The 23,386-nt window shown below is 39.3% G+C and overlaps 1 protein-coding gene across 6 annotated transcripts in view; it reads right to left on the reverse strand.

The window, feature by feature from the left end:
- The window catches only part of LOC126761473 (axotactin), a 171,061-nt gene that overhangs the window by 29,130 nt on the left and 118,545 nt on the right, over positions 1 to 23,386 (reverse strand). For 5 of the 6 annotated variants that reach the window (XM_050477654.1, XM_050477656.1, XM_050477655.1 and 2 more), the window contains exons 12-19: positions 20,505 to 20,752; positions 19,929 to 20,399; positions 18,263 to 18,463; positions 14,600 to 15,211; positions 7,424 to 7,605; positions 6,807 to 7,097; positions 6,240 to 6,729; positions 3,469 to 3,641 (exon numbers count right to left, since the gene is read on the reverse strand). In XM_050477654.1, coding sequence (XP_050333611.1) covers positions 3,469 to 3,641; positions 6,240 to 6,729; positions 6,807 to 7,097; positions 7,424 to 7,605; positions 14,600 to 15,211; positions 18,263 to 18,463; positions 19,929 to 20,399; positions 20,505 to 20,752 — 2,668 coding nt within the window. The remainder of the gene's footprint in view (positions 1 to 3,468; positions 3,642 to 6,239; positions 6,730 to 6,806; positions 7,098 to 7,423; positions 7,606 to 14,599; positions 15,212 to 18,262; positions 18,464 to 19,928; positions 20,400 to 20,504; positions 20,753 to 23,386) is intronic. The other variant, XM_050477658.1, reaches the window with a different exon arrangement.

Genomic DNA, 23,386 nt, shown 5'->3' on the forward strand with positions numbered 1-23,386 from the left:
TAAGTTTGCATTTTCATTTGTATGCGCTGAAATACTGCGGAGAGAAATGGTAACAAAAAGTAAATGAAAGATAATTCAATGAGTTTAGAACGCAACAGCCGTGAAGACATGCACTCAAGTGAAAAGTGGCAGCAGAAAGGCAGGTATGAGACACAAGAAGAAAGTTATCGAAGTGCGACCTTGTTGTGAATTAAGTATTTGGACATTTTACTAAGTAAAATCACAATAAAATTGTGGCATTGTAATGCAGAAAACAGCATACGCGTAGAGCTAACAATCGATTGAAGAAAATAGTGATTACAGAGAATGGAGAAAGAAGATTTTTAGTTCCAGCAAGAAGGAATAGTGCGCAATAGATTGAATTACTACGAGCACATCTACTGAATATTTAAAGCTAGGATGTGCCTAAAGGTAAGTAAAAGATCTTGTCAAGAAAATAAATTTTGCCTCGTTAGTTATTTTAGAGTTTGTTTGACAGAAAAGTACATTGATTCGTGACGTCATGAACGAAAGGAGGATAAGTATTTGCTTATAAAAACTATGGAAGTTTTACAGTTGGTCTTGTTTATGTCGTAGTATGTGGCTGAGTAAAAATCTAGTTTGTCAGGTGAGTTAGACATCCATTCAAGCAAGTTAATCACAGCTACTCTTCTTTTTATTTTTAATTATTTTTTTGATCCGTTTTCTGATATACATAGGTGTATTAATTTCGCTGTAAAAATGAAACAATCATTTTAACAGAAAACCTCTGCTCACAACTTGAACACACACAACACCCTTTATTTAGCGAGATGGGTATTGATCGAAAATAATACGAAAAGATGCGGTGACTAACGAAAGGTTTCAAGACCGCAGCTTTTTCTTGAAGAACCCTTAAAGATGAGCAGACGGTCCATTGCGCAACCATGAAGAAGTTCGAATAGCAATTACCCATCTGAAGAACAACATAGCGGCGGGGCCGAGCTATTCAAACACAGGAATTTAAGAGTGTTCGGCCTCTTCAACATCGCATACAAGGTTCTATCGAGCGTATTGTGTGATTAATCTTTCACCGTCAGCAAACTGAGCCACACAGATTAGGCCCAGTATCAATGTGCCTTTAGACCTGGAAATCAGCAACTGACCTGATATTCACCATGCGCCAAGTCTTGGAAAGGGATTGTAAGACGAGAATCGATACACATCACTCATTGCCGATTTCAAAGCTGCTTTTGACAGCACAAAAAGAAGCTTCCTTTATGCCGCGATGTGTAAACTGACCTTGAGCAATACCAAAAGCTCCGTCAGGATCGAGAGAGACCTCTTCGAGCCGTTCGATACTAAACGAGATTTCAGACTAAGCGATTCCCTATTGGGTGACTTCTTCAAGCTGCTTCTGAAGAAAATACTTCGGGCTGCAGAACTAAATCGAGAAGGAACAATCTTCTATAAGAGTGTACAGCTGCTGGCGTATGCAGATGATATTGACATCAATGGCCTTAACAATCTCGCTGTTAGTTCTGCTTTCTCCAGAATGGATAAGGCAGCGAAGAAAATGGGTCTGGTGGTGAACGAGGACAAGACGAAATATCTCCCGTCAGCTAATAAACAGTCGTCGCATTCGCGACTAAGCTCATACGTCACTGTTGACAGTCACAACTTCAAATTTGTAGATAAATTCGTCTATCTTGGAACCAGTGTAAACACCACCAACAATGTCAGCCTCGAAATCCAACGCAGGATAACTCTTGCCAACAGGTGCTACTTTGGACTGAGTAGGCAATTGAGAAGTAAAGTCCTCTCTCGACAAACAAAAACAAAACACTAGAAGACTCATTATTCCTGTCCTGCTTACAACATCTGATGAGTCGACGTTACGAGTATTCGAGAGAAAAGTTCTGCGAAAGATTTATGGTCCTTTGCGCGTTGGCTACGTCGAATATCGCAATCGATTGAACTATGAACTGTATGAAATATACGACGACATTGACATAGTGCAGCGAATTAAGAGTTAGCGGCTACGGTTGACTAGGTAATGTCGTCCGAATGGATGAAAACACTACCGCTCTGAAAGTATTCGACGCAGTGCCCGCCGGGGGAAGCAGAGGAAGAGAGAGACCTCCACTCCGTTGTAAAGACAGGTAGAGGAATCTCCAATTGGCGCCACCTTGTGAAAAGAAGAAACGACTAACGCGCTGTTGAAAAGTCGGCTATAACCACGTAAGCTGTGTCTACGCCATACATTTATAAAGATTATTACATTTTTTAAATTTATTTTTAAGTTCTGTCAAGCCAAAATATTTTTTTCGTATTCAGGATTCTCCACAATTTAAAGTAATGAATATTATATATATGTATAAGCAGTATAGAACTAAGTACTAATATTGCTCGACTTAAAATTACAATAACATGCATTTTAAGCAATATTTGTTGTGTAAAACATATTTATATAAAGTGAAGCAAAAATTCTTTTAAATATGTACAAGATAACTTACCTCGTAAAAATATAAATTCTCACTACCATAATAAACAATACAGAAATATATAAAAAATTGAAAGCACAGCAATGATGAAAGCCATTTAGAAATGTATGTCAATATGTAGTATATTTAATCCATTTCCTTTATTTATATACAAATAAATTTCTATTTACACACATTTTACTACAAATATTTTCAAAATAGTTGCTTAGAAATGGCTATTAACTAAAAATTATGCGCAAGGCTCATTGAGAAAAGTTTCAGAGCTGATTTTTCAACAAATTTAGTATCGATTAATTTGTTGTTGGTGTGGATTTCTTCGATTAGTAATTTGCTCAAATTCGTTTTTAGTATCAATTAAGAAATGGATTAAATTCGTTCAATGGCACAAGCACAAACCGCATGCAACGGTAATTTTATATCTACAATATCGATGAATGTGTGCACGGATATTTACGAGTGTTCGAAATTCTGTTGTGTAGATGTGTGTATGTATTTCCACGATGTGTGTAGATAGTTCGAAAGCAAAACCAGCAGAGGCTTTAAAAATTATTTTACTTTAAAGTGAAAGTTTGTAGAGGAAAGTTGTGTATCGAAATAATGAAATATATGTATGTATATATTCATATATATATATAATATATTTATACGAAGGAATACAAAGTTTAGTTTTGATTATTTTAGCCAACTTCTGCTGTATTTGCTTTCCTTTGTATGTGAGAGCACATGTGTGGTCATAAGAAGTACTATATACATATGTATGCTTATATCATAGACAATAATTCGAGCAAAAAATGCGCAAGAAAATCAACATGCGTGATATGTATGTATATATGTATGCGTGTATTTACATAAATATGTGTAGTGATATGTACAGTTGTGCATGTAAAGCTTAGCTAAGCTATGGCTCAAGCAATAAATCGACTTCACTGATGGAGCAAAGCGGTGCCAAACCGATTTTCATAACACCCGCACCGTCCTTAGAATCAGAACTATAGCGCTTGCTTACCGTGCCGTGGCCGTTCGCCGTTGCACCATTTGTGGCCGCAGGCTTCGTCTGTTGCGGTGTTCCGTCCGTCAAATCACCATCTATTTGGGCAGGTGTTTGAGTCTCTTTCTCTAGATTTTGCTGCTGTGCTGGAGAAGGAGTCTCGGTGCTTTTTGGCGCCACTTGGCTAGCTTCTAAGTTAAGAAAGGAAGAAAAAGAAAAATGGATTAATATTTTTTTTTTTTATTTATCGAAAGGTAAGGTTAAACTTAAAATTAAGCAAATATTTGTAACTCATATTGAATGTACACAAAAAACAAACGTTAATACGTTTCACAAATGAGAGTTTCCACACAAGAACTTGATTCGGTTCGTTCCGTTTGCATGACAGTGGTCCAATATCGGCTATAAATGAGGCTTTTTTTTAGAAAATAGGACGAGTACAAAATTTCGACTGTATGGAGACAGATGGGCGGTTATATGGGGGCTAGGTAAAGTTTTTGTTAAAATTTAACTATTTTTGGCACAAAGAACACTGTTATTTGTAAACACGCTCTCTTATTTCCACTGAGATAACTCACATATTGGCCGATATATGCGTACAAAGTCACCCGGAAGTTCGAAAATCTTTACTGTAAGTATTTGGGGGCTAAGGGAAGTATTCGTCCTATTTTGCGTCCCGTTTTTGACATACAGACATACTATTATAAGAGAAATTGTCCCTTTATTTCAGTTATACTATATATATTTTATTATTATTATAATTTCAGTTACAGTATATATCACACATTGACCGACATTTTTTATCAAAAGTCAACCATAGGTACCGGGGTCTAAATATTCGGTATCTGGGGTCGTGAACAGTTTTGGTTGGATTGAAAAAATTTTTGATCATAAAGTGGCACACACTAAACGCATTGTTGGTGCAAAGTTTTATCCCGTTATATTAATTGATTCTTGATTTGTATACTGGAAACTGAATGAATCAAGTGGAATTTAAAGTTGTGCTATATGGGAAGTAGGCGTAGTTAGTGTCCGATTTCACACATTTTCACAAAATGACATAGAAATTTAAAAAAATACAAAATACCAAATTTTGTCGAAATCGGTTGGTCGGGTCTCGAGATATGGGATTTCACCAAAAAGTGGGCCGTGCCACGCCCATCGTCCAATTTTCACGAACCGTGAGTAACTCTTGAGTAAGATGCTATAGTCAACCCGTTTGGAGCCTGAGCTCACGGCTAAAATAGAGGAAGCTTCAGCGGACCAACTTCGACATATTCGGTTAAAGGGTTCGATGAAGTCTAGTTGTAGCGTCTGTTTACCAGAAGTAAGGCTGCGAGCGGACGTCGGTCTTGAAACAAGCAGGTTGCTATATAAATGTGTATAAAACTTTATACTATTCGCCTATTGAGGTTGTGCGCTGGGCCCTCCGCTTAGAAACTACCTCCAATGAAAAGGAAACAACAGCTTCGGATGAAAGACCCCACTTTTGATGATGACTATAACAAGGAAGATCGCAATACATCACCTTTTAGTGGGGTTTCAAGCCGCCTTCAATGAACTTGGTATCCCCGCAAAGCTAATAAGGCTGTGTAAACTGACGTTGAGCAACACCAACCTCTGCGAGCCGTTCGATACCAAACGAAGTTTCAGACAAGGCGGCTCTCTTTCGTGTGACTTCCTCAACCTACTTCTGAAGAAAATAAGTCGAGCTGCAGATCTGATAGATAAGGTACAAACTTCTATAAGGGTGTACAGTTGCTGGCGTATGCCGATGATATTGATATCATTGGCTTCAACAACCGTGCCATTTGTTCTGCTTTCTCTAGACTGAATAAGGAAGCGAGGCGTATGGGTCTGGTTGTGAACGATGACAAGACGAAATATCTTCCGTTATTAAACAAAACAGCTATTACATTCGCGACTTGGCTCTCACGTCACTGTCACCCTCCACCAACATACCGACAACACCCTCGCCGGTATGTGGGCAGAGAAAGAGCCGCCATAGATTGGTTTCCATGATTAAAGTGATCTGGTATGAAGTTAAAGTGTGTGAGGACTTCCGAGGTAATGTCTTGGAACACAAGTAACACAGGGCATACCACAAGTTACTTTGGGGTAGTGTTGATGGTGGACAGACCAAAAAGTACTTACTTTTAAGCAAAAGGGAACTTCGCAACATTGAAGGGGTTGTTACAGGACACCTACGATTAAGATCCCACCTTCAGAAAATGGAAAAAGTGGATTCGACGGTGTGGTAGAACATTATCTATGCGAACGCCCAACCTTCAGCCGGATGATACTTGTATATTCCACGGCTTCAAATACTCTAACTTAAGATACATTGGGCTGCTGGGGTAAAAAGGAATTTGGTCTTTTGTCAAATCTACCTCCTGGGGGCACAATCGGCCTAACGTTGGCCTGTGTGCGGCCGCCCACCGTCCGGCGCCTATGTGCCTCCCTTTTCAATCAACCAATCATGTATTATAAGAAAGGCTCTGACCCGAATAATGATGTTGATCAGTAGACACAAAAGCCATGAATATTAAACAATAGAGCAATGATCCATTCGACTTTTTCGAAGATTTTTATAATGTCTTGATGCTTTCTTGCTACATGCTTGAGCCGCATGATTTAATGAAATATTTTCCAAAGTTGTGAAAACTTGACATAGATTTGCCAGGTCAAAAAGGGATAGGCCGGCAAAAGATTGGTATAATCAGCTCTTTATATGCTACGTTTTAGAATTTAAGTTTTTATCAAAAATTTGTCGTACGTTTTTTACATACCTTCATTTTGCTTCGGCGCCGTTGCGTTGAGTTTATCTTGTTTCGAGAGTTCGATACTTTCATCCTTAGCTTTTATTTCCTCTTTACCTTTGCCGTCGTTCGGTTTTTCGTTTGGACTCTTATTTGCATCAGCATTGCTTACAGGTTTTTCTTCGTTTACGTTCGCAGTTTTCTTCTCAAGTGTGTCCTCAGCGCCTTTCTGACTAATCTCTTTTTCATCCGTTTGTTTCTCAGGCTGCGCTGCCTCCAAGGCTTCATCTAAGCTTTTGTCTACCTCTGCTTTTGCGGCATCCTCGTCATCGTCTTCATCCTCTTCATCGATGCGCGCGTCAATCTGACCCAGTGGTATATCTCCGTTTTTCTTTGTGCTACCATTCTCCTTAGCCGGCGTTGCTGTGCCTGCAACTGTTGCGGCGCCAGCTGCGCTGCCATTTTTCAAAATACCCACTAGCGGAGCGCCATTTCCCGACTTCTTTTCATCCTGCGGCAACTGCAAGTGGCAAGAGTTATAAATTTCGGTTTAATTACAGTTAATGGTCTTCGCCTCCGTTGCATTGTTGTACTCACCACTTTGTAGGCGTAAGACTGTGTTCCCGCCACAGCTGGCGATTCATGCATTTTTGTCGCTTGTTCCTTTGACCATATGATATCCTCGTCGGTCTGGCGTTCGATGCGTTTCTTATAGGCACGATGACTGCGGTACACCTCTATTAGGCAGCAAATGATTATAATCACGAAGAGCGACGTCAGCGTTATGAATACCACTTGCGTGGAGTCCTCCTTCTCCGAAACGTCATAACCGAATTTGGCTACATAAAGGACGCGTTGCGGCGGATCTTCAACCCAAGTCTCGACGCTCTGCAAATCGTAATATGTTTTCATTGAGTACCTAGGCCTCTGGAAATAAGCTACGCAATCAGACATTGGCAGGCTTTCACGTATGCAAATCTACGCGCCAACCTTCAACTCGGCAAGATAAGAACGAACTAAAGCAACTGCAACTGGCCACCACGGTCCATTACAATTATGCAATTTTGATACCTTGGTGTAGTTGTTGGCTTTTGTTTGTGTTATTGTCATTTTGGAAATCTAGTTAAAGTGCCGTTACAGTTGCTTATACTTCAATGACTGCTGTGCATGAGGGCTGTTTTCTACCATTTCCCTCTGCACTGGTTATTACTTACCGAGCTCACGTTGACCATTGGTTCCTGTGATGGCTGCTCCGAAATATCGAATTTGGCTATACACTGTGCGCTGCGCAGACCCTGTGGGTGAATAACAGTTATGTTGTCGGCGCCTGATTTGGTGAAGAGCATATATTCCTCCAGCGGTTTCATCACATAATTATTCACTTGTATGTAAATATCTGTTGGCGATAATGGGAAATTGCATTAGTAAACCCTCAACACGCATAAGTTTATATTTATGTGGTTATTACATAATTACATGCATTCATTGAAATCACCTGAGGAGAGCAAGTCATTTAATTAAAAGTGGGTATCAGCAGTACATATGGTATATGTATGTATATTGTACTTAATTTACTGCTAGAAATCAATATTACTCTAATTTATGTTAATATTGAATTCTGGCATATTTCAAAAATTGTTTATGAAATAGTTAGATTAGGGATCATGAATTCCTAAATCGCATGCTGAAGCATCTAAATACCGTGATAGATCTAGATTCACTTAGAACAATATGTTAGATTAGGTTAGGTTAGCCTGATACGCTAAATAAGTGAAGCCAAGTTTTGGTTCTTAGCGCTACCAAATGGAGCGCCGTCACGTATCCATAATATTGCCTTGTTTCTCTGGTGCCAAGCTCTTGACATTTCTTCTTCGACAAGTTAGCCTCATTTTGCAGGCGAGCGATACTACCATATTCTACAGTTCCTTCCATCAAATCCAGTAGGAACTTTGTGTATTTCTGTTCCACCGCTTTGCACATGACTTTTGCACACCGGTAGATCGTTCAATCGCATTTCGTGCTTCCTTGCAATGCGCCTGTCTAGATCGGTATGAAGTCTCATGACCTTGAGAAAGAACTCATACATGCCAAAGAAATTTTCTAATTTTGACAGTTATCCCAAAGAGCTATCATCTAGAGGGAACATTTAATGTACATACGAATTTTGATCGAAAGAATGAAAGTACTTTTGTCCAAATGGCTTTTAACATACAATTTTGAGCTGAGAGTTCTCCTATCCAAAAAATTTTGTACAGACCGGAACATGTAATAGTCCGAAGGTGTCAAGTCTGGAAAATATGGTGGTTGTGGTAGTACATCCCATTCCTGAACGGTCTTTTAGCAATCTCTCGAGTTGTTATTCGACGCTTTGCATCGACTAAGGACTTTATTTTGTCTACATCGGATCATGAATATTCATACTGTAAACCAATTTTGGCATTGGTATTCAGTCAACACATCTTCTCCGTACACATCACACTTTTTTTAAATATGCCGAAAATATTTTTTTCGATTTATTAAATAAGCAAGAAGAAGTTAGAGACAACATTATATATATTCAAATGGATATTTACAGAAAAGTATTATGTACTATTACAGTAAAACCTCCTGAACAAAAGCAGCTATGAATGAAAAATACAAACAAGAGTTGTTTTTTTTTTTAACAATTCCCAATCTATGTCCTCCCCTCATAGTAATCCCCCTTGGCCCAAATACACATGTGCCAACGTTTTTTCCAATCCTCGAAACACTTTTATAGTCAATTTCCGGAACAGCCTTCAATGCGCTTAGTGATTCACGTTTAATGTCTTCAATGGACTCGAAACGGTTTTCACGGAGCGGTCGTTTGAGTTTGCTCAATAGCCGGAAGTCACAGGTGAATACGGTGGTTGCGGCATGATATTGGTTGAAAATTTGGCGAAAAACTCTCGAAGAATTAATGCAGTATGAGACGGTGTGTTATCGTGATGCAAAACACAAGAGTTGTCGGCCTATAATTTCGGATTCATTTTACGAATAGCTTCGCGCAAACGACACATAGCACTCAAATAATATTCCTTGTTGACAGATTGGCCGGTCGGAAGGAATTCGGATTCTTCGATAATCGAAGAAAACTGTCAACATAATCTTAATTTTTGACCTGCTTTGACGTTGTTTTTTTCAGCTTTGGCTCACCTTTGCAACGATGTTCGTTTAATGACATCCTGGAGTCGGAGAGCATTGTCTGTTTCTGGGTCGTAAGCAGATATACAAGACTCATCACCAGTAATAATACGTTTAATTACATCCTGGTAGCCGGAAAGCATTAATTTACATACGTTAATGCAACGCTGTTTTTCCAAAAATTTTTTTGATTTTAAAACCAACCCTTTCCCCAACCCTTGCTTTCACTTTTCATAGCCCCACATGATCTTTCAAAATGGTTTTCACTGATCCTTCTGATATTCCAACGATGCCAGTCAGATCTCTTACTGTTAACGTCCGGTGTGTTTAACGTGGGTACTTGCTAACGACAGTCTTATTCCACGGCGCTCAAAAGCACTGATCAAATTAATGCGTTGATCAGCGTCCTGAGAATGCTAAGCATTTTCAGTACCAATTGGCAGTGTGGAATGGACACGCTAACCACCTTGGTCGGGTTCGAGGTCCACCTAAAACCTCTGCCGTGCTTTGGGTCCGGCACCCGGTTGCAATGCAACTCCACATTCAACTGACAAAGTCAGTTCTTCCCGCATTTGGGTTTTAACCACAACCACCACGATACTCCCCGAGGGGCCAGTCCGCATGAGCAGGTTGGAGTTACCTCCAAGGGCTCCTGCTCTCCGTGGTACCAGAATTAAGTCTCTGGTCAGACCTCGTAGCCGAAGCTACTACCAGTTGAGCTTCCATACGGCTCTGGACTGGTGGCCAGGGGTTGGACCCCATCCATACATCACATACAAACACTAATCATACAAAAACTAACCCTAATTCCCAGCTAACCGTCTTCGCCGCTTAAATAATTCACGCGCAAACGACCCTAACTGTTCAATATTCCGACTAGTGGAGATCACACCACTAACATCTAATCGTCCATCAGTCCAGCTAATCCCCATACCACCCAGATCCCTAATGCCCGAGTACATCGGGCACTCTGCAATTAAATGCGACCAATTTTCTAACCCCCTCTGACTGTTAATGGCCGATTCTCAAACACCAATTTCTTTATTTTATTGACGTGTTGATCATCAGTGGATGTTGACGGTCGTCTTGGACGTGGTTCTCGCCAACGGGTTCTCGACCCTCTTTGAATAATCAAAATCACTTGCCACAAACAATTATCACCGAAGGCCTTCTACAACATTCTGAACGTTTCGGCACCAGAAATTTGATTCCGCACATAAACTTTATGGAACTTCTTTGTTGAATAATTTCACTCATCGAAAAAATCGCCGAATGCACTTCAGAAAGACAAGACATTGACATTGTCGTCAAATCTAATTTTATTAGCTTAATCTCTATGTTTTAAATAAATTGTACTAGTAATTTTTAAATTACTTAATACAGAGGAGTTTTTAAGATTCCAGCAAACCAGTCATTGAAAGCGGCAGTGCTGACAATAAATTCAATAGCGAGACAGCGGTCCTTTATTTACATTAACGACCCTGTTTTGTTCATTTTGTGCATTTACACTGTTTGTGGGGTCTTCGGTGGAGGCCATTTTTTATAGCCGTGAAGTTTTTTTGTTAACGACTTTGGCAATAAACGTACATCATGATGTAGCAACAAATCTAAGAAGGCGAACTGGTTGGTCGGTCGGAGAGCGGATATGAAGGAAGAAGTGCGAGAAAACCCATTGCTTTAAACTTGACTGAAGAGCTTTTATTTCTTTTTGAACTAATAGCTTTTTATACACAAACACACACACAAACGTATGTGCTTTATATACTCAGCCAGCTAGTCGACGGACGTTTAGTATTGACTTTTTTCTATTTCAGCCGCGCTGATGACCCTCAAAAGTTGTAAAAACTCTAGATAAAACGGTTTGCGCTTCGATTACGCTTATGTGCACAGCTGTACATATGTATATACACACATGAAAGCTTCTGTGGATGCGTTCCGTGAGAATCAAGTGCAGCGCCACCATGCGTATTCTCAAGTTCCTGAAGTGCTTGTTGTTTTTGGCATGTGCATATGCGTAAATGCATATCAAGTACTAGCAACACAACAACAACAATGTTTAGCAAAACATTGCTAAAAGCGGCCACGACTCAATGGACCTGCGCTTGTGGTTCGTATTGTGCGTTGAGCGTAACAAGACGCAACAACTTTAGGCCGTCAAGTGGACCCTCATCAGGAGTTAAGCGAAGCTTTAAGAATTAATAGCGCATTGCCGGGAAATTTATACCCGCTCTCTTGACATAGTCAGCATGTAAACCTATGTACTATATATATGGTATATAAATAGTTACATATGTACAATTAAAACATATGTGCTTATGAGACTTAAAACAGTGAAGGAGAAACATAAAATTCTGCCAAAGACAACATACATTAACAAATAATTTTGAGGTTTGAGAGTTGTCTACATACGAACGGATTTATATAAACGTTGAATATTAACTTAAGTTCTTGTATAATTTGCAACTTATGGTCATGTAACTCAAAGGTTATTCCCAACTGGTGGGCGTTTCCATCAAACCGCTTCCTTCATGTGCCATTTATATTATTGTTAATGACGAAAAGTACGGAATTGGTTATATAAGCGCAATCAGTAAATATAAACCAATAAGAAACCTTTGCCGTACTTGGCATACAAGCAGTGCTTACAACTTAGTTACTTAACTGAAACACTAAACTCGAACATTTGTCTTATGTGGTCAGTGAAAAGACGCCATGTGTATAGGTTACAGCAGCTAGTACGGGGTGTTAAGAATCATAGAAATTGAAATGGGAAATATTCCAAAGAAGTACTTTTAGAAGCATGCAGAGAAGTGGGTTGAGTTAAGACTTCAAGGCTTGGTATCATTTTCAACGATTCGTAATGGAAAGCGATAAGGCGCTACCTTAACTATTTCTATGATATGTTCAAGTAAGAACATTCAGCTGAGTTACCTTACACACAAAATATTTTACTGGTTCTACCTATTTCCATATACTGGTCTTAACGGACAATAGAGGCAGTGGTACTTTTCTCAATAGCCTTTTTTGACAGATCACCCGTGAGCCTTGTCAAGCTGTGTCATGTCACTTTTGTTCAGTATTGTTTGGCATTTCATCATGGAAAGACTCTCTGACTTGACGTTTACAAATCGTTCAACATTATCACGAAAATTCACGTTCTTTAAAGAATATGTTTCGCGCGCTTCGTTCAACTTATGGTCAACATAATCGGCCTACTGAGCGTACTATTCGCAACATCATCACCAATTTTGAGACCCAGCATTCATTATTGGAGAATATTCGACCGAATAGACCACGTCTAGCCCGCAGTGAAGAAAATATAGCAACTGTAGTTGAGAGTGTACACGAAGACCGTGGAGAGTCGATTCAGCGCCGTTCGCAGCGACTCAGACTGACCTATTGAACGACTTGGCGCTTTTTACGTTGGGACCTTAAATTGTAAGCGTACAGCTTGTGCAAGAACTGAAATCGTTCCACCTTCCCAAGCAACATCGCTTCGCTCTATGGGCTCTTGAAAAGCTTCAAGAAGATCCGATGTTTTCGGGCCAAATTTTGTTCTGCGATGAGGTCAAAATCATCTCTTTAGAAACGAAGAGCAACTTGAAGGGATTCAAGAGCTGCCATTTCATCCAAAAAACAACGATTTGGTGTGATTTGTGGGGCGGTGGAATCATCGGTCCATATTTGTTAAGAAATGATACCGGTGAGAACGTAACCGACTATTTAATGCTTGAAATTGAAGCTCGTGATCTTGGCGACATTTAGTTTTAACAAGACGACGCCATTTCCCACACATCATGCTGTAAGCAGATAATTTCACTTTTGTGGCCGTTCAATTGGCCATCAAGATCGTGTGATGTCACTCCGTTAGGTATTTTCCTGTGGGATATGTAAAGACTAAGGTCTATGCGGGAGATCTCGGTTCGATTCAGGCCTTGGAGTAAAAAATCACGCTTGTCATTCGCCAGTTACTAGTCACAATGCTCGAACGAGTCATCGAAAATTGGACTCAAGTGATGGACCATCTGAGACCAACGTTTGAGAAAGATAATCTTCAAAAAATAAATTCCAAAGAATGTTCTTTCAAATTATAATAAACATTCCCCATTAAATTTGAAGCGATGTCGACGGTTACGAGAAACGAGCAATAGTGAGAGAAGAATGTGTGCGATATTTCACTGATATCTCAAAAAATGGTTTCTAAGTTTGTGTGTATAGAGGCAGACAAACAGACGGACAAGACTAAATCGATTTGATTTATGGGTTCTCCGGCGTTTGCTTTGAGGGGTTACAAGCATAGTGGCAAATTAAAAAAAAACGTGTGCAGGATATAAGAGTTCGACAATTAGAGCAATTATTCGAACGAAGTATAAATCAGTGGCTGTCCTTTTACGGAAGATATCGATTCTTCCGTACGGCAAATTATTGGAATAAATAGAGCATCTTTTCCTGATAACAATGTGTTCTTGTAGAAGAATATGGTAAATTCGGGTCAATACTTCCTCTAATTAGTTAACCTATGCGGTGTACACGTGAGAGTATGGTATAAGTATCATTTTTTATATGTCACACTGTAGATTTGTAGTGGTAATGGGTGAAGTCGGCCCATGCACTAAATACAAATGAAATCGGTCGAGTCTAAAATTCATATACGCAATATATTGATTTTTTTTGTGATGAAATTATATAAATTATCAAATATCATCGGAAAATATTTCGAAAAAGCCCTCTTTGCTAAAATTGAGGTCACAGGAGAAGTGGAGTCTAGTGTAGAGAATACGAATCGGATTAGAATCGAAAGTTGAAGTCAAGCGGAGAAGATATGACGATGATAAAAGTTTACGAAATAACGGAGGTAGTAAAAGTGCCATTTTTAAATAGATGAAGGGTTATCGGAGAGAGTTAGGGTAAACTTTCGTGCATAGGATTGTGAACATAATGTCTGTAAGGAACTTGTGGGTTATTCCTCATGGAGCATTATTAGAGTTTGATAATAAAACGATGGTAAACCTTTCCATTCAAGTTGGCTTGATAGTCTCACTTAATTTGAACTCTTACTTCAATTTAACTTTCTAGCCTTTTGCGACACCAATGCCAACCACAAAATGTATGACTGGCCAATCATTATAAGCGGCAAGAAAATAGGCATTTTATGACCCACTAATTTCTACTTACCAATCAATGCATGTGTATGTGTTATAACAGAGGAGCCACAAATAGCTACTTACTCGACAGACAGCCGCTATAACTCTTGAACACAGCAAATCTCGCATCTGTTGTATTGATGCCACCAATTTGTACACGATTTCCACCCACATCACTCGTTGGCACCGGCGCACGTGTCTGTATCTTTGTCAATGGCACTTTTTCGCGGTCAATATACAGAGTGGCCTCACTGCCATTGCGTATGTAGTAGATGGAGTGGCGTGCATTATTCAGAAAACTTCGATCGATGTGCGCCCCAACGGCCGGCCCTTCACGGTCCTCTTCGAATAGTAGATGGCCATCAGCGTTAATGGCTACCATCAGGTAATAACTGCGATCACCGGTCGGCTGCAATAACAACATCACACGGTTGGCACGCCGCAAATCGAACGAGGAGAATGCCAATTGCAATCGTACGTAGTCCACTTTGCCGGTAAGCTCGAATTTACGCAACAATGTTGATTCGCCGCTAAAGTCCGCACCCTTCTCCTCCATGCAAAATTCACCTAGAAAACTGGTGTGCTCACAGTCGCATGTGGACTCCTGTTTGGCGAAGTTCTCTTTACATATGCCGCCATTTTTGCAAGGCTCGGCGTCACATTTGATTTGGCAGTTGGGCAGCACACCTTCCATGGCTGTGGCGGAAGAAAGAGAATGAATGACAATGCGAAATATGCTGTAGGTTATCTTTAAAACTATGCTTTAGTATACAGTTATTCTAGTTGTTAGTGTTTAAGTGATGTACTTGTAACAAAGGTTCTTAGGAATGCTATGATAAAGATGTTTTTATATCAGCCATTGTCTAACTAATTGGTACTAAATTACCCAACTTATTCTTATACTTGATCGTTTTTACTCTAGAATAAGCTGTCTCTAAAGCAGTCGGGGATGGCGATTTGTTGTATTACATTAACAACTTATCTCGATAGCTCTGATTTAGGTATACCTATTTTCTGTGTTTTCGATTTCATGCGGTTCATCAACTAACTTTCAAAGATCTCACTGATAGCTACACTATTTAAAAACCGTATTGGATCCGGCATATCAGAACTTAGAACCCCATAAGCTAAATAGTTCGCAAGTCTCACAGAATGCTTTCTAATTCTTATATTTTTTCATTATTACGAAGACAACTTGCAAGGCGTGTGCATCTCTGAAACTTCGATTCCCTTTAAATTATATTTTTGTGGCTTTCCATTAACTTAGAATGGCTATAAATCAAAGTGAATCAATTTTCTGGGCAGTCGCAGAACGTTTGGCACTTAGTTAGCTATCATTTTGGCCCAACACTGTGGGCCTTGTGGGTCTGATTCAATATTCGGCTCATACTGAAACCTAACTTACTTGCATTGGTATATTGAAAATCTATGTGCTGTTGGTCAGCGCCTTTGCGGCTACTCGCTACTTCGGCTTATCCGATTGACATTAATCTTTGGCAGTAATGACCATAAAGCGGACACACGCATATGTTTGTAAACATACCAAAAGGCTAACCGACATGCGCTTGGGAGCATACTAACTAAGCAACACAGAAAAATAATAAATGGTATATGGTATATACAAACATTAAGTTAGGTCGGGTTCTGGTCGGTTAGTATAAAATTTGATAGAGTTTGTAGAGCTTACAGAAGACCGCTTGACAGAAACAAATTCTCAAAAGTAAAAACATTGATTTTTTTAATTGCTCATTGACTTTTGTACGAAATATTGTTGGGAAAATGACATTGTGTGGTCTTATAACTTTCTGTTATCCCTTTTGAATATCGAATACTTGAATCTGTTAGTGTTAGAATGAGCTCAGTGGAAAATCATAATAGATTTAATATCTGATTCTTATTTGGAACGGTCGATTTAATATTACTTTTATTGCTCCATATGTCGGGATTGACGTAATGATTACCGTGTACGTCCACAAGTCTATCTCCTTTAATTCCTAGTTTTTTTCTGAATGGACTGTCATTAAAATTCATCTTCCATTTTAATGACACATAAAATTTTAAGAGCAGGTTTTTGATATTTTTGGTTTTCAATGAGACATTATTTCCGAGCTGATCTTTTCGACAGGTGTTTGCATTTAATAATTTGTAAATAGTGCAAATTTATTACCAAAATTCGGTCGACATACTCGTAATAGTCCAGCAGAGTCGGTAATTTGAGCCACCATGGATCGGCCTCGCTCCCCCTTTACTTTAGTGGGTAATGTGCAATCTCAGAGACGTCGTACATTGCGCACTGAATACGCTATAGCTGCTGTGGAGCAGAGTAGTAAGCAAGCCTGAATGAGTTCATCCGCATTCGCGCGCAACAATTGAAGCTGCGCCCTTCCACTTAATGAAAGATTTGGTTGAAGAAGCATGGTATGCGAACTTACAAAACCAACTCCAAAAACTACAAGAATTGAAGTCGAATGATCATCAAGGGCGTCGCACGTCCATAATTTTACAATCAATGGGGAGCCTTACAGAGTCATAATTAATGATTTTTCTTGCCTGAATTGGATAATGTTGATGTGGACGACCTTTGGTTCCAAAAATACGGCGCTACACGCCGTACAGCCAACGCAGCAATCAAGTTATGGAAGGGAGCCAAGATCGCGCAATTTAGCCCCGCTGGACTATTTTATACACTGTTAAGCCCGGAGCGATTGATGCCTTGGAAGAGACTATTCGGCGCCCCAATTTACCCAATTTTTTGGGTGCGAGATATGCTGCGCATACAGCGATGATATTGATATTATTGGTCTTAACAACCGCGCCGTTAGTTCTGAAGCGAAGCAAATGGGTCTGGTAGTGAACGACGACAAACCTGTCATCAAACAAACAGTCATCGCATTCGCGACTTGGCTCCCTCGTTACTGTTGATTACTGTTGACAGTCATAACTTAGAAGTCGTACATAATTTCGTCTATCCTGGAACCAACAACAACAATGTCAGCCTCGGAATCCAACGCAGAATAATTCTTGCCAAGAGGTATTACTTCAGACTCAGTAGGCATTTGAGAGGTAAAGTTCTTTCCCGAGGAACAAAGACCAGATTCTACAAGTCACTTATTATCCCCGTCCAGCTATATGGTGCAGAGTCATGGACGATGACAACATCTGATGAGGCAACGTTGCGAGTTTTCGAGAGAAAGGTTCTACGGTCGCGCATTGTTAACGGAGAATACATACCTCAGTCGATGGAACGATGAGCGGTACGAGATATATGACGTTGCGAGTTTTCGAGAGAAAAAGGTCAAAAAAAAAAATCAAAACTTTTCTATACCCGTTTTTATTTGCAAGTTTTCTATCAGAATTGTTGTCTGCGAAGTGGAGAATAATATATTAGTCTTATTTTACCTTTTACCTTCAATATGTAAACCCGCCCTAACTTTCTAATTCGTATACTAATTCCTAGCGTTATATTTCCTCGTTTATACGAGCATAAGCATTAGAAACATATATGTATACATATGTATGTTTGCCATAAACGCATGCTCCCAATATGTTCTTGCACGATTTCACCAAACCGATGCTGCAGTCACACACAAGTGCAAATCTCTTCCGCTTAGCTTCGTATGTGACTTTTTAAAATTGAATTTCCTCACCAAAGCGCCAAGTGTAATTTGTGTTAGTTTTACAGTTGCACATATACATACATACATACATACGTAGAGTTGTGTTGCAATTGCATTTCTGTGTACTTACTGGGCGAGATATTCCGTTCGTTGATGTCAGCCAAGTCGATTAGATTTGTGCCAATTTTCAGGCCACGCACACAGCCAATATATCCCTGCAGCGCAGGAGCGTCCAGATTGGGCCTTAGCAAATTCGCAGGATCATAACCGCCAATATTAAATTGGAAGTACTCAGTTGGCGGTGCGGGTGGACGGTGTGGTGAGAGAACCTCTGTAAAATAGGAATGCGTTAGGAAATATGTTAAATGAAAATTTCCGGCTCATAAAATGCATGTTGTTGAAAAATAGGGGAGCGGTAGAAAATATTTTCTTACAATTTTTGATGATTTTTCAAATACTAAAAATATGGGATTTCGAAAATGGATTATTTTATTTTTCTGTTTTGGTATCGGTTTTCTGTTTCAGAATTATTTTCAAAATCGTTCAAATACTGTTGTTGCTGAGCATCACTTTTATCCTGAATCAGCTGTCAGTATTCTTTCAGCCCTATTTCGGTATCAGTGAAGGGTGGGAGTAAGATTATAAGGAAGATTAAATAGACGATTGAAAGTGATCCTTGGTAAGATTTTTGTTTAAGAAACAAAAATAACCGTTGAAACACGTAATTATCCTATAATTAGAGCGGGTTAGGCTAGGTTAGATGGTTGTTCGAAGATCCCATGTAGACTGCTATATATGTAGTCATTTATGAAGCCATAGAAAAATGGAATTCCTGTGTTCGGATTTATAACTTATCTTAGAAACCAATACAAATTTGCACAGGTGTTTAATTTCCACTCTCGCCTGTTTGTGGGATGTCTGAAGGTATGCGCTCCCAAGTGTTTAAGTCTTGACCTCCCAAACGCAGGAAAGTCAAGAAGGAGGTTGAGTTGTTTCCAGCTGATCTTCTTCCATACAACTTCTGCAAATGGTGTCCGGTAACATTCTCAACTTTACAGCATGGACGCCAATTGGGCAATGGCCTGTTAAAGTCCTCACAACTAGGAAGAGAATAGCCTTACTGAGGGCAAAGAGATTACTAGATTTACCGCAATCGATCTTGGACCAAAAGGCTTTTGCGAAAGCGCATGCACCCCAAAACTGGCCAAGCTTCCGCAAAGCACAGATATCTAGTAGTAAAACTAATGAGGATACCGGAGCACCGACCCGCTCCAATTCTCTCGACAGGGGTTCTAGAATACCTTTCCTTGCTAGCTCATTAGCAATTTCTTGTGATTCCGCTATGGCCCGGTACCCATACCAGTCTTATTACAAAGACACTCGTTGCTATTGTTAGCGTGGTTAGGCACTCCTCAACCAACCCTGAACGCACTCTGATATCTGAGTGAATGTCACTTCTTTGAAGGGTAGAAGAGTGAATTAAAGCAAATTTCGTACAAATTTAGCTGGTTGATTTATATTAAATAAAGCTCTTAGAGTTGATCTAAAATATCGGTTCATTTCTTTGGACAGATATTTGTCAGTTGTGTTACCCCAAGACTTCTTAAAGTGCATCGGCTCATAGATCGACGAAGCGTTTTGAGCTCACCACAAATCTATTAAGGCTATGATTTTAAGAAATAGTGGTATTTCTCTCTGCTACTGGTTCTTCTAATATTATGTATAAAATTGATACCGTTTTTGAAAAATGGACCAGTCTCAATTAAGTCAAAATGTACACAAATGTTTATAATTACCCTTCTCCGGATTGACCCACGGTTTGTTGCTGTATTCATCCAACAGCATCATGCCTCTCTCCACGCTCACGCTCTGCTCGTTCACGTGCATCGTGGTGCGTTGCTCCTCACGCTCAATGGCCACCTGAATGCTATTCAGGCTACTCACGGACACATCAACTATAGTCAGATTAACAATTGCATCGCCATAATTATAGAGGAAGACAATTTCGCGACCGGAGCTAATATACAAGTGCACGAAATTGTTGTAATGATCGTTTGCATACAAGACTAGCGCATTCGCATCGTAAGTGCGTAAGTTGATGAGTATGTCTTGTGCGAGTATGCCTTTGATGATGTCCCGTTCCTCATTGATGCCGTAGATGGAGTAGGCGGCCGGCAGGAAGGGCGGCGTAGCGGCGGGTGTGCTAATGTAATTGCGCATCAAGAACGACTCACGTGTAATGAATGTGAGTGCCTTCTCGTTGATGTCTGCAAAATGGAGAAGTTGAAATGAGAGAAAGATTTCAAATAAGCGTTTAGATTTCGTTAAGATTGGAATTCAAGTGAGCAAAGATTCAAAGTGAGCGCACTTACTTGTTTCGCAGAATTCACCGATGTGCGCCCAGGGGTTGCTGCACACGCACTGGAAGGTACTCCATAGTTCCTTGCATTGTGCGCCATTTTTGCACGGTGATGGCACACATGACGGCTTGCAGTCTTTAATTATCTCTGAAAGATGTACGGACATATAACTGTAAATGTCGAGTATTTCGCCGTTGACGACTAGGCCGCGGAAGCAACCAATTAGGCCAGCTTTAACAGAGAGCTTCTTCAGCAGGTCACTGATGTGTCAAGTGGTTGTATTGGTAGTGTTGTTGGCATGAAACGAAAACAGGTAAAATGAAGGAAGATGTAAGAGTGTTTAAAGTGTTCTATGTATATTAAAGCAATTTTCTGTCTCGTATTGGATTTCGTTTAAAGTAAATATAGCTGATTGATTACGGTGCCGTCGAGATTCATATTTTTATAGATGAAATAATACATATATATCTATTAATATTTCCAACCGCTCACTCACTCACACTCACTTTAAATTTGCAGCTGAAAGAATTCAAGATCCGCAAGAATTTTATTATATTCTCTTCACTTCACAAACTAACAAAAGATTGACAATTTATCAATAATTGTATCAAGCCCAGAGCTTTTTGTTATTATGAGTATCAAGTTCAGAGCATTTTGTTATTCTGAGTCAATCTTGATAAAATGTAAAGCTTTAGAACACAGCATTTTCCTCGCACACACAGCTTTAAAGCTGCCAGAGTTTTTTGGATACAAGCAGTGAGTTTTTTTTTATCAGGTGGGGTCATGACGATGGGTCAAACGAGATTTTTTTTGTATAACAACGAGTGATATTTGAGGATACTCTTTCAGATGTAGGACAATATGCTTTTCTAGAAGATCTGAGTTCCCCTCTCCTAATGTAATAAAATACTATTTACTAGATGATTAGGGAGTTAATATGGATCCAAAGTTTTATTTTAGTCTTCATATCGATAACATAGTGTTGAAAGATCCGCATGTTACTCAAACACTTTTTACAAGTTTTGGTTAGACCTATATTTTAATATTGCTCTGTTGTATGGAACTCTAGTTACCAAACAGTGAGCAGTTATTTTCTTTTGTCCGAAGTTCAATGATGAATGATAAAGGGTAGGTTAATCGTTGGGTTATAATATAATAATAACTTGACTAACATTTCGTAAACTTCTTAAGTTAAGTGTTCAATACTATTTTTTGCGATCTTCCCTTAGTCTAACAAAACCAATAAAAGCAAAATAACTTCCATTCTAAAAAATTTACTGTCACAAATGTTTTATTTCTAAAAAGCGAAGTCTAGAACATTTGACATCTTGATAATTTATCAAGAAAAGGGCTTTTTAGTTATGAAAGAGAAGAAAAATATTGAAATCTTGACAAATTAGCAAAAAAAGGATGAATTGAAATAATTTAGCGGCATTAAGAGGAGGCTCCCCGGAACTGGAAATAAAATTACGTAAGTACTTAAGCTTTGATCACTAAAGTAGAAAATCATGGACGAGTCGAAATGTTAGGTTGGCAAGACATTTTTTTATGTTAAAGAGTTTATGAATTTCTGTATAAGTTATAAATTACATAAATAGCTGTTTTCGAACCTTTGTCCAATATATGTACATATATATGCAGTTTATAAATAATTTTTAAATTTCATATAATGAATGAACAAATTAATTGCAAATTATTATTGATTGTTAACATAAACTTAATCTTCTCTTACTCAGTGGCTTAACAATTTCTCTATCCGCCAAGACTCAATACCTTTGATACTAAACCGAATTGGAAAATTAACATCGAAAAACGAAGAAATTGGGGCCATAACACAAATATAGACACGTGGATGCATATGCCCATCATTAGATCAATTACGACATACGGAAAACTGATGGGCAATATTAAGGAACAAATTTAACATCAGGAAATTAAATTGAATACAGAGAGCACACAGCACAGTACACAGGCCGTACGGATTTCCCTGGCTATAAAGTTAGGTCTGACTGATGCGCCCAATTTACTCCCACATCAACTGCCCAAACACGTCTTTACGCGGAAGGTACTAGTAATTTCTGATATGAGAAGAAAGGAATTAGGAGTTTAGAACCGGAAAGATTATGAACATACCGCTTTTATGAATTTGTTAAGCCTAAATAAATCAGACTTTATCATCCCAATGTTAGATTTAAATAGTCATTTTCGGGTGAGGTAACCCTCTAGACGTGAATGGAGAAAAGGATTAGTAGGGGAGGAGGATACTATAACGTTATGTTGAATAACTACGGGAGAACACAACCATATACACTGACAGCCAGGCGGCATTGCTGGCCGTGTCGCTCATTAATTCCATAGTTGTCAACGCTTGCACGAAGGCTTTAGCTCACCGGCAGGTCAACCCCACTTGCCCATAATTCGGGTTCTCTGTCACAGAAACATTTTCGGCAACGGAAAAGACAATACGTTGTCCAAGCAAGGTGCCTCTTTAGATGAATCCGAGCGGAAACGATCAATTGACAGCCTTATAAGCACCTTAAACAAATAATTAAACACCGGTGATAATGTGATAATGAACAATAAGTTGGAAGATATCAAAGCAGATATGGTCATACACCAGACTAGAACTAAGAATTAGTACATTTAGACCTATAGCTACCATAACGAGGCTCTGGACTTTTGGAGAGCATGCACTAAAAAGGGTTTGCCTTTTAACAACATTTGTAGCAGCTGAATGATGGAAGGAAATACGGAAACTGGTTTCCACTTTGTCTGTGAATGCTCAGCTCTATCACAAACCCCAACACAGAACTTGGAACCCACCAGACATCTTATGGCTGTCCACAACATACAAAAAACATAACGGGTATATTATAAGTATTTAGTTTCATTGC

Source organism: Bactrocera neohumeralis, chromosome 6, assembly GCF_024586455.1.
Source record: "Bactrocera neohumeralis isolate Rockhampton chromosome 6, APGP_CSIRO_Bneo_wtdbg2-racon-allhic-juicebox.fasta_v2, whole genome shotgun sequence".
Lineage (NCBI taxonomy): Eukaryota > Metazoa > Arthropoda > Insecta > Diptera > Tephritidae > Bactrocera > Bactrocera neohumeralis.